This window comes from Microchirus variegatus, assembly GCF_963457635.1.
Source record: "Microchirus variegatus genome assembly, chromosome: 5".
NCBI lineage: Eukaryota > Metazoa > Chordata > Actinopteri > Pleuronectiformes > Soleidae > Microchirus > Microchirus variegatus.
The window spans coordinates 20,169,248-20,182,208 of record NC_139806.1 but is presented as its reverse complement, the minus strand read 5'-3'; the positions used below and the strand labels follow the sequence as shown (position 1 = coordinate 20,182,208).

Here is a 12,961-nt window from a genome sequence, read left to right as displayed (position 1 = left end):
CTTTCACGTGTAAATGAAATATGCATCCAAAGAGCCGAGTGTGGGTAGAAACATGGAAACACATTCATGTGGAAAAGATAAAACAGAGAGTATAAATAGATATCATAATATATATGCTGTAAATTTGAAGCGGTATTCTATGTGCTACTTGAGACCATAAGTGCAAAAATGACCAAGAAATGGTCACACATGTAAACCATCATGTGTCCACAACATACATGTGCTTCACATTTAAATGTGGGTTTTTACACTTTTTGGGGGGGGAATGCGTCACACAGATATAGAGTTACAATGTCCCCATTCCTGAATGTTTTGTACAGATTTAAGGTGGTAATTCAGTGTATTTCCTGACACTTTGCAAAGAATGTGGCCACTCAATAAAACATCTTATCTGATTTATCTGAACATGTCAAAAAAATTAATCACAGAAAGGTAAGCTATCCTAGAGCAGCATTTGATAGAATTCTTTGTGTTTATAGGGCTCTGACCGGTATCTTACATTGCTCTTTTGCAGTCTCTACAACTACAGCATTCAACTAATGTTAATGCGAGGTAATGAGACATCAAAAATCTGGCTTACAAATGTGCAGGAGTAAGTGGCATCTTGACAACATCTGGCTGAGAAAATGACACTCTCATTTTATACACTTGGCTGGCATCAATGACTCTGGAAACGAGTACTTCTATACATAGACATGCACAGATAAAATCCAGGTGGTGCTCACCTCCCTTTGCCTTCTTTTAATGTTGTTCAATACTGATGTCTGCATACCGTATAATTATTCGAAAAGATGTTACAAAAAGCGGAATCCTCAATTTCAAATGATTCTTTTTTTTTACCTCACCCACTGTTGTGAGAGGGTTATGTTTGTCTCAGTTTTCAGTTATGATTTATGTTATTTTGTACAGTAGAATAATGATTACAAAAAAAAAAAAATTGCATTTATAATATAAAGGGTTTGTGGTTGTATTATTGTATTGTCTGTGAGACAGCGGTCATTTATTTATTGAGTGTGCAGTTAATGAAATAATGAACAATTCATTTGTACAATTAATGTCATTGAACGATTCAATATATATGTTATTTCTTATGTTTTATGGTTTTTATATGAATGTATGCTCACTATTTTTACCTTTTTTATGTCCACTGCTGTGACACTGCAAATCCCCCCCATTGTTGAACTAAGAAATAATCTAATTTCAGTAACTACGTGGGGGGTGTCCTTCTACAAAATAAAAAATAGAGCTCCCGTCCCCTGTAATGTCTGAAATAAAAAAAATACAGACTATTTGTTATTTGAGTAAAGTCTCATCCGTTCCATTGCTGCATACTGTGAATGGCATTTACCAAACACGATCGCAGGTGGATGTTAACCATTACAGATGGATGTCAAGGATCAACTGTATCCCCGCAAAGAACATGAAAGCAGAAGCTGCAGGACAGAGTCAGGAGTTGAAGAATGGAGATTTCAATAGCCGGGGATAAATGTCACATAGGGATAATGGCATAGATACAGTGAAGGTTAATTTTAATGTAACCTCTGTGAGCGAATGTTTGTCCTGACTCTTCTCTGAAGAAGAAAAGAACCTGACAGTCTTTGCCTGTTAATCTTTTGCAGCTTCCAGTATTTTGAGTTTCCCACTGAGACACGCCGGGGTGCAGTTTTCTGCACGGTAAATGAGAAAATATATAGTCACAGTGCCTGAACGCTGGCATGTTTGTTTATGACAGTCTTCATATTGTTCATTATCCCTCACTGCAGGACTAATCTATTCATGATGAAACTGACACGTAGCCTGATTGAGGTTAAGAGGAATACCGTGATCTTGGATATATATATAGATTAAAAGGAAGGAAGGAAAAAAGGGAAGATTATTATTACAATTAAAATATTCCAACAGTGGCGAGTACCACTGTTACACTGGCACTGACAGTAACATGGGAAACATCCATCCATTATCTACCGCTTTATCCTCCACCAGAGGGTACACCCTGGACAGTTAGCCAGTCCATCGCAGGGCCACATACAGAGACAAACAACCACACTGTCACACCTACGGTCAATTAAGAGTGACCAATTCACCTAATCCCCATATCGCATGTTTTTGGACTGTGGGAGGAAGCCAGAGAACCCGGAGAAAACCCACGCACACACGGGGAGAACATGCAAACTCCTTGCAGAACGGCCCTTGTTCCGAAGTTGTTCCAAACAGGGCTCGAACCCAGGAACCCGGGTCTTCTTGCTGCAAAGGCAAGAGTGTTAACCACTACACCAACCGTGGGCACATGGGAAACATCCCATGTATAATTAAAAAAATAAGTAAAAAAAAAAAACATTTTACTCCTGACTGCGACTGAGACTGTGAGCTGTTGCTGACATCCCCACACAAAAGCAGTGACCCTTGAATTAAGGCTGTTGTTCCATGAAAAACGTCAAGAGTGAACCTAATTTGATGCTCATGTTGTTACACAGCGTTACACATTTTCATAACGCTGAGCACCGTATTGACATATTTATGTCCATCTGAATACACAGAGAATGTGCTCATTCACTATAGTTTTGTGTACATAACATCAGTGCTCTGTGCACTGTATTATGTCAGTGACCACATTTTCAATGACTTGTGAGCATCTAAAATTCAATTCAATTATATTTCCAGATGTACTGTTTATCCGCAGCCACATCTGCAACATGTTTAAGAGTTAAAAATTGATATTGTCAGGCCGTGTGATGAGATTCCACATCAAGTTAAATGACACTTCAGAGGAGTCGCTTCAGATTAAATCTCCCCTCTCAGTGTGACAGTAATGAATAGTGGTGAATGACTTGGAGGCTGAAGCATTATTTTTTCATTGGATAATCCATGTACTCCGTGTATCAGTCATGTCAGCAGTGGGAGCTTTTACTCAAAAGCTATTTTCAAGGTTTTTCCCATCTCATGGTGGGCAACATAAATAGCAGAGGCTGTGGATTTAGACATGAATCACCATTGAACCGTCATAGTGATGCTACTTCCCTGTTTATTGGCACACTTCCCCCAAATTGACACAACTAAGCGCTCGTTCATCACACGTTGTAGGGTTTGCATTATATTATATCTGCAATAAAACCTGCAGGATCCATTTATAAATATGAGAAAAGACATCTTAACACTTGTTGGTGAACAACTGTCAGATATGTCAGACTGATTAACCAGCAGAGCAGCAGGTAAACTTAGGGTGAATTCCAATTCCTTGCTTAACCCTCGGTCTCAGCTCCCGCTAGTGCAAGCGCTGTCCTGATTCTCAGAAAAATTAAGTTGAGGGCCAAGTTTAAGGGCTGTATCGCCCTCAATATTGAGATTTTCTGAGACCACCCTTGGGAGCAAGGGCTACCCAGAATGCATTGCGTGTTTTCACATACCAAAGATGGTGCCGAAAGCAGCGAAACGAATACGCTACAAATGAAGTATTTTCTTTGTTAATAGAGATATAAAAATGATGAAAACCATTGTATTATCTTAGTTTAGGCCCATATTATGGATTACTGACGTCATTGTCGCGTAACATTTATTTTTATTTTACAATCTTTTGTCAATAGCCGGCCGGTGCGGACACGCAATCGTTTGCTATCGTTTACTTTTCAATAAGCCGTGGTGTGTGGTAACTGTCAGCTGAATATGTCCGTGGTTGTGGTATTTGTATGAGTATCATCTTATAACTAACTGACAACCTAATAACTGGACTGAAAAAGGTCGTAATCGTAATAAATAATCGTGACGTAAATGTGTTCTTCTTCTTCTTCTTTTTTGGAGTTGACAGACTGGACGCAGCTTTCGCGTTATTCTGCCCCCCACAGTCTGAAGACGTATCTGCATTTAAGGGGTGTCCCATTTCTAAGTGACAAAATAACCCTCAACACTTGGTTTTGAGGGCCAGTTAAGATTAAGGGTTGAGCTTGAGGGTTAAGATTGAGGGTTAAGATAGGAATTGGAATTGGCCCTTAATGCTTCAGGAACATCAAGTGCATGTTTTAAAACTTTTGCATGCAAGAAACAGGATGCAATGTTTTCCCACAGTCCAAAAAAAACCTCCCAGATTAGTGAATTAGGTAAAATGGACACTCTAAATTGACCTTAGGTGTGAATGTGAGAGGGAATGGCAGTGGCGATCTGTCCAGGGTGTACCCCACCTTTCACCCTATGTAAACTGGGATTGGCACCAGCGACCTGTGACCCTCATGTGGAGGATAAAGCATTAGATGATGGATGGATAGTTAATTGCTCAGAAAACGCATTTAACATTCTCGAGAACCTCATTTTGAACATAATTAATTCATTTTCAGTATTTCATACACACTTGATTTTGCCAATTACACTTAATTATCTTCAGCACAGAAGCTCAGTCTGTTGTTGACACTCAGCACACTTTATATGCAGTGTCTCAGATTCTTATATGCAGTGAAAGATTCAGATGTTCCTACTGTCTTTCCTTTTTGTGGTTTATGCTGTCACTGTGTGTGCTGTGTATGGATCAAGCGTATTGATCCATCTGCATTTGATTATCTGTGCTGTGTGCACGTCTTTGTATGCATTCTATTGACTGCTGCCTGTAAAGGAAAATCCTTCTTCTTGTCTTGGACATTTTAAGCTTTATTTCACAAGTTTCAAATAACAGCCTTTTAAAATCACATACACACAGAGAGAGGGCGATGGGGGTGAGGTCTAAAAAAGGAGTTAGACTTGGCTATAACTGAGCATCACCATCTTATTAAATGTGTCATATTTTTCCCTGTTTGTTGCAACAACAATGTTCTGTGGACATAACTCTTCGTACAGTCTATTATTGGATACAATGACAGGAGTGAGGAAAATAAACGCTTCATGATAAAAATGGTTGTAATTATTGCCCACCACCTACTCTATATAACCTATATTTTTTTTATATCTATATATAGCCTTTCCGTAAAGAGAGTAGGATCATTAAAGTGAGAAAAACACACATCGTTTTTTTTTTCTCCCTTGCTGAGACTGTTCATACATTCACTTCTTCACGCCAAATTATCCAGTGTTTAACTTCCATATAGAGACGCGTTTATAGACTGTCAGGAAATGTGTGAATATGGAAATTACAGTTGAACAGAACACAGAGTACCTGAGATAAAAACCGGACCTCTCCTCCTGCTTTATGTCTGGGTAATCCAATCCTACTAGATGCAACTTTTGAGAAACTGCAGGGGGAAAAAAACGGTGGTTTTGGCAAAGGCCCTGCGATCTGTTGAATGTGGAGTTTGTTTGAGGGGTGAGAAAATATGTCATTTCGGAGTCGTGGTTTATTCCAACGTAAGAGAAGGCGCACCAATGAGAGGCTTTTACGCTCCACCCTACCTGCCTCCTTTCCGCCCCCCCTTTTCCATCCACATACTCACTACTCGACACGACCTGCAGCCTTCCTCATCTGGACACGCTTCCCAACACGATCTGACTTCAACTTTTTTGCGTTTCCTCTGCGCAGAGAAACACTTTACACACGGGGTTTGCGCACTGTGTATGCGTCAGGCTGAATTTGGCTTTCTCTCGATAGTAAGTAAGATATTCTTGAAGCCAAGTTAGTGGCGCTTCTCTCTCTGCCTCTCTCTCTCTCTCTCTTCTCAGATTTTGACATCACCATAGTAAGACAGAGCCGAGTTTCATACATTCGGTTAACGTGTAGCTGCCACGCGAGATTGTGTTCAGGGAAAATTACGCATGGGCATTTCCACGCAGTGTTTTTAATACTAGTGGGAAAGATGCGAGAAGAAAGTGGAGCGCAGCTTCAGCCGGCACTGCAATCAATGACATGCATTCTATGAAAAGTTACACATTTCACACTCTGCTCTGTCACGTTATTTGTTATTTTATTGGCAAATAAATAACTGTAAACAATCTGGTTACCGTGCTGGTTCACTGCGCGATGGTAGATGACCGCGCTGATGGTGACACGAGTCACAAGGAATCAAATAGTGAAACTGCACAGATTGGTGATGGAGTGACACATGTCGGGCTTTATTTTTGTCCAACACTGATCTGACGCCTAGAAGAGAAGACTGGAAGAAGCCATAAGGCGCACAAGCTTCATACTGAAGTGTTTAAGTTAGTCTGAGGGGAAATTTAAAAGACCTAAAAATACAGCGTTGGTTTTCTTCCCCTACAAAGACTCATTTGAACTTCCCACCGCAGAGCGAGAGCGACATAAATAGTTCTGACATGTGGATGTAATTTCAGAAGAGGAAAAAAAGACAGATGCAGAGAAATACAGAGAGCGCGCTGAGCCTGGGCATATAGTAGATTATAGGAAATTAAACCGTGGGCAGAGCGAGGCGATTACAGAGTTATGATTTCACAAGCCGCCATTAGCAGTGAGTGGTCAGATGGAGTGAGAAAACACAACTATCTCTACTTTGAAGAGAGTTAAACACAAATCAGATAATTGCGTCTGAGCATCAGCGGCGTCTGCAAGGACTCTTGGAGGTAGAGTTGCCTCAGGTCAGGGATGGGATCCGCTCTGCTGCCCCACAACCTGGACTTTCTCCTCATCTCATTCCTCAGCTGTTTTTGTCTGGTGAGTCATTTTCTTACATATGCACATACTCATAATATTGCTTCATAACTAACTAATAACCAATATCATGGTGAAGGTCTGTGATGATCCACAGACCATTGAGAGCACAGAGAGCAGCTGCACACTCTCACGTGACTGTGCTTTAATAACTGAAAAAAAAAACCACTTTGGAATATTATACATACATGTGTATCTATATATATATATATATTTATTTATTCACATCAGACAAAAGCCCTTTAACAATGTTCACTCTCAGCTGTCGATCTGTGCAATATCTGACCCGTTCTGACTGATTTGATTGGAAAGATCATTAGGTTGTTGTGTAAAACAAGACAAGGTTAAGTTAAGTCATGCCTCATCCACAGTTAGCTAATTAACATGGACCCTCGTGCACACAGTTTGCTTGTGAGAGAACTGCTCATGTATTGACTCACATATCGACCGATTCATGGCAAGACTTCAAAGAATGACAAGGCTCCAAACCAGTGTTCCTATTGTTAATGATTGTTCTCTCCCACGGTCACAATGAATACAATATCACAGGGGTCTGTGTAATGCAGCGTCTGCAACCTAGCTCCTGTAATAGGCACTGCACTCTGTTTACTATGGATGGTTTCGCTGCTCTGCATCGCTGAAGCAGCTCTTAGCTCTCTCGCAGTCAGAATGGGAGTAAATATTTCATTCATAACTGCAGCAGCACCTGAACAGTTTTCACCTCTGCAAGTCAGCGCTCTAATGATTTACTTTTGTTTGACATTGTGATTTCCCAAATATTGCCATAGCTTTTTCTTTTTTTTCCACACACACACATATACTGAACAGCAAGTGGGTTGTGTGTGTTTTGGCTGAGGCTGGTCTGCATTCAACAGGCAGTTTGCCCAGGCTCTGAGGTACAGTGCATTTTCCCAGTGATGTGGTCCATCACTGTACCGCAGTGGACCTCTAGGCTCATTGGTTTAGATGGCAGGGGAAAACAATTATAACATAGCTGTGTATTTATAGCTGATTCAACATTCAGTCATTAAAAAAAGGCTCTGTCTGTCTGTGAATGGTGTTTACCCTGTTTTTTAAGTTTGGTGTTTGCTTAGTCTTCCTCTCCACAAAAAAAGAAACCTTTTTTTTCCCCCAAACTGTGACCAAATTGGACGTTGATTTCACTGAAAGCCACAGCTAAGAGTGGAAAATCTGTGTCTCTGTTTATAGAAAGAAGGTTTTTTTTTTTTAAACGAGATATGTAATTTTCAAAATACAGGGTTGTGCCACTTTCCAGAGGCTCGGCGTGTGATCATGTATTTCTATCAGTAGGTTTAGGAAGTCTTCATATTTCAATTGATATCATCAGGGACCATGAACTCATTACGGACACCAAACAGTATCTAGATGTGTTGCAGTGACCATGCAGCAGCACATCGGGGGAAATGTGGGGCAGCTTATATTTACTGCATCAGAGATGTGAGATGCAAAACAAAACAAAACAAGCAAACAAAATAGCAATAAACATGTCTGGTTTGGCTCAAGCTTTGCCTCGGTATGAGACCCGAGCTTTGCTCAAGCTCACATTGATGGAGCAGTTAATGATTCTCTGTGGCACATCTCACTCAAAGTCCATGTTCTTTCACACTTCGGCAGCCAGGCTGCAGTGACAGACAAAGCTCTAACTGATAGAGCCTTTCGTTCAGTCTGACTGCTTGCCTCTCTCACTCACTTATTACATTTGTTCAGCGGAAGCTCCGCTTTCTGGAGTCTCGGTGAGCGTTTAATTTCTACCTCATGACTGTGTTTTCCTCGGTGATAACTCGCATGTGTCTGGATCCTCAGTGGAAGGTCAATGGGAGAGCTAATGTTTCACAGCGCACAGGGCAGTTTTGACGAGTTTGAATCAAAGTTAAGACAACTTAATCCGAGGGCTCGTCTTCTTTGTTCATGACGAGGCGAGCGGCTTGGTTCTTTAGTGGGGCAGAAACTTTGAAAATGCAATTGTCAAACTGCAAACAGAGAGTGCAAACCTCAGCCAAGGCCACTCCGTTTTCCACAGTGTCAATTCACTCCCCTATATCACAAGGTTAATATTTGTTCACGAAAAATATGTCTTTGTCAGTGTAATGAATGATCAGAGATGCTGAATGTGTGTGGAGATGGAAAATTAGTGTTTTGTTTTGTCAGCAGATAACCATTAATTTAATGTCCATAGGCATAATAATAAATAATTTTGAAACCACAGCAGAAGGAATGTCACATGCAGCTCGATCCAAAAACATGTAACAGGAGAGAAATCTGTCACACAATCGCACATATCAAAGTAACATAATCTTTTGTTTATATATATTAAAATGACTTGTTTCATGCCCATTTAATGGATTTCAAATACACCCCGTTGACAAAACAGCTGAGACCTTTGTTGTGACTGACTCTTTTACTCACATTTGGTCTGCTGCTTCAAACAGAGTTATTAAACAGACGTTGGCTCGTGTTGTTTTATCACATTCATAAAAATCTAGGTTATCAGGCCAGTAGAAAAATTACATCACGTACAGTTAACTGTTTTTGCTCTTATTTCAAAGTGATTTAATTATGTTGTAATTCAGTTGGAATTTGAAAACATGTCTTTTGCCAACTCTGCTGTAATAATGCCAGACACATTGTTCCCCCCCAATTGGAATGTCTCATTAAGCACATGAGCAGAGATGTGTTTGCTGTCCAGTATAATACGCATTATGCAACACTCGTTCATCAACCACATTTCAGGTGACATGAAAGGATCAGCCTTGTTATAATTGCCTCTGTTGTTTTAAGACACGCTATGATGCAACTGACCATTGTAACAAGGCAATTTGCAAAGAGAGCATTGCCTGAAATAGTTTTTCCTCATACAAGCTTTAAAAGGAAGTACAAATTGTCCCCTGTAAAATTGTGATTTCGGTATTTTGTAAATCATTCGGTCATCTTTTAAAATAACAGGTGTACTGTCCGTCTTTGATGTTGTCTTTGATTACGTGATGAGGTGCGGCAGCAAAGTGCTATACCTCAAGCAGATGGAACCATTATTTCATGATGTATTTACTCAGCAAGTTCAAACACTTTGGACTTGCCCTTAATCTTGATTCCCTCTGTGACCAGGCTCCATTAAGACACAGAAGGACAACAAAGCCATGTCAGGACCAATTTGCTCTTCTTACAGTGTCTGTCAAGTCTCTGTCATTTAAAAAAAATATATATATATATATATATATAATATATACATAATTCTTTGAAAGGAAAAGGCCCCACCCATGCTTACACAATATATTTCATCAGTTTGTTTTCATATTGTTATTTATTATTAAGTTTAGTAGTGCGAGGGGCTGAGTATGTGTTTTTGTATGTGTAACTTTGTGAGAACTAGAGTTTGTGGCTGGTCCTTAAATCTTTATAGGGACTTTTCGGGGTTAAGACCAGGATTTAGGGTGAGGGTTAACATGTTGGTTAGGGTTAGGCATTTTGTTGTGATGGTTAAGGTTAGGTGCTAGGGATTGCATTATGTCTATGAGTGTCCTCGCTACGAATGCTATGCAAACGTGTGTGTGCGTGCGTGCATGCGTGTGCGTGTGTGCGTGTGTGCGTGCGTGCGTTTGTGTGATGTAAGACCAGGCTTAACATCATGACCTTTACTGCTCTCAACAGGGGAAGAGAAGCAGCAGGACGTGTGTCAGAAATGATTAAGTACATTTTTGGGCAACAACAAAAAAAATCCACACAACCTTCAGACTACAAAAACGTGATTTTTGTGATTTCAATTTTGTCATCTACCCTTTGTGTGTCCTCCCATAGTTTAAAAGACCAATTTAACAATTTAATCAATCACTATCAATCAAATAGTGCTGTGCTTTTACGCTCCGCTGAATCTGTCTCCACTTTGTGAGGAACACAAACATAAAGGAATTCCATGTCTCTCAACACATTATTTTTCTTACTTTATTCAGCAAGTTAAGCAACCTGAGGATTTGTGGAGCAATTTGATTATTCTTGCTCAGTTCGTCTTGATGTTACTGACTGTAAATTACAGACTAAGCAAAGGGAAGACCATCTCCATCCAGCCATGTGAATTCAACCAGAAAGCGTTTATAAGAGTGTTACTGAAATGTAATATTTAAAAGCTATGAATGTTCTTTGTTAAATATCTATAACATATTTAATATAACAAAGATCAACATCTTGAGCCAAATGGCACATTTCCACTATGCAGTTCCAGCACAGCTTAACTACTCGGTTTGGTATCATTTTCCATGACTATAGTACCTCCTCAACGTGGGTGGAGTCATCATAACACGGCTGCATGAAACTGCTTTGACGTTGTTTCTTACGCAAACAAACAAGTGACTTGTATTGTTTCGGTTTGATTCTTGTGTTGGATGTCACGCTTGTGATTCTTCCAGTCAGTGGCCAGCAGTCTGTTGACGTCACATTTAGTATCAGCTCAGCTCACTGAGAACCACCAGAGCAGGTACCAAAACAAGCACCTTGTTCCTGGGACTATCACTATTGGAAAAGCAAAAAAAAACTAAAACGGGTAGAGTCGAGCCATGACGAGTTGTGCTGGAACTGTGTTGTTGACACAGACAGGCCACATGGCGGAATAGTGACTAGCACTGTTGCCTTGCAGCAAAAAGACCCCAGGTCACAAATCGGTCGGTCTGAGGGCCTTTCTGTTTAGACTCCCTGTCCAAAAACAAATAAAAAATAGGTTAACTAAATGCTCTAAATTGACCGTAGGTGTGAATTTGAGTGAATGGTTGGTCGTCTCTGTGTTGGCCCTGTGATGGACTGGCAACCTGTCCAGGGTGTACCTACTGTATATCAGCTGCTATCCTGTGGGGGATAGAACAGTCGACAATGAATGAATGACACATGCAATTAGAAGACAATTAAGTATGTGTAACCATGCTCTTACTTTAACTTAATTATATAACTGATGACCCCCCCCCCCAAAAAAAAAGTTTCCCCCCACAAATTGAAATGTCTTCAAATATGCATAGCATGAATCCATATTGTAACAGGCATGTTTATGCATGACAGTGAACAGTGTTTCCACATTTATGTTTAAGATAAAAACTTCAGTTTGAACATGTATGCATGCATCTACAATGACAACGTTGTAGATGGCATTGATATCAGTTAACAAAGTACATTAATACAAGGCATAACACCCAGTTTAATATAAAGACAGTTTATACAATATACAGTATATACAGTATTATGGGTCCCGACTCCATATCTCCATCAGTTTGAGGATCCTTGGTCTGAAAAACATTGACCCCTGATTTGAACATGACATGTTTTACGCTGTATGTACCTCTCTTTTCATGTAGGCCTTTCACACTGGCTGCATGACCCGCATCGCTCTTTTTGGACCTATTTTCACTCAGTCATCTTCTACCGCTTTATCCTCCACATGAGGGCGGAATGCGGGGTACACTCTGGACAGGTTGTTAATCCATCACAGGGCCACATAGAGACAAACAACCATTCACTTTCACACTCACACCTACGGTCATTTAGAGCAGGGGTCTCAAACTGGCGGCGTGGGGGCCACACACGGCCCCCCACTTATTATCTTTTGATAATGAAAAACTTGGCCTACGACCTCACTGTCTTTTAAACACAGTGTGTAGCTGAGGCACAGCTGTCAGCGAGGTGATAGAATATAATATGTTTCCTAGCAATGTTTTTTATAATGGTAATAATAAGACATTTGGTCATAATTATCCCATTATTAAATACAACATTCAATTACATATATACACTTGTTAGGGCCCGAGCCACAAATGGCAGTGGCCGAAACGGCTCCTGGTATGAATTTTAATTACATTAGTCTACACTATTATTTATGTAAATTAAAATAAATGTCAATTTTTTATATATATATTTTTTATTCTTATATTTATTTTTTCATCATAAATAGTATTATTAAGTATATGTGTGATATCATGATACAATATTGTGAACAGTTGTTTTTTTCCCCCCACTTTTTGTTCTCTAGGCCGGCCCCCTCTTGACCACAATAGTTTGCTCCCAGGTCATTTGAGTTTGAGACCCCTCATTTATAGTGTCCAGTATAGCCTAATCGCCAAATCTGCATGTTTTTGGATTGTGGGAAGAAACCAGAGAACCAGCGAAAACCCACACACACACGGGGAGAAGGCCTATTTTCAAATTTGCAAACATATCTAGTAAATATAATTGTTCAACACAGTCTCAGTATCTAATATGTGTCCTGTTTGCGTCCTGTTTTTTCTGTGAAATATTTGTAGCATAGATGAATATGCATCTTCATACTGAAGAGTCCTGGCATTTTAGTTAAGCAAGAAGGAGTACTTAAAAGATTGTTAAATGATTTCCAAA

At 39.9% G+C, this 12,961-nt stretch overlaps 1 protein-coding gene across 1 annotated transcript in view; it reads left to right on the top strand.

Moving 5' to 3' along the window:
* Positions 1 to 6,485: 6,485 nt before the first annotated feature.
* pth1r (parathyroid hormone 1 receptor) overlaps positions 6,486 to 12,961 on the top strand; it is a gene marked incomplete at its 3' end in the record, with an annotated part of 48,170 nt that continues 41,694 nt past the window's right edge. The window contains exon 1 of the mRNA XM_083890218.1: positions 6,486 to 6,580. Within this exon, the coding sequence (XP_083746344.1) occupies positions 6,512 to 6,580 (69 nt within the window). The 5' untranslated portion in view covers positions 6,486 to 6,511. The remainder of the gene's footprint in view (positions 6,581 to 12,961) is intronic.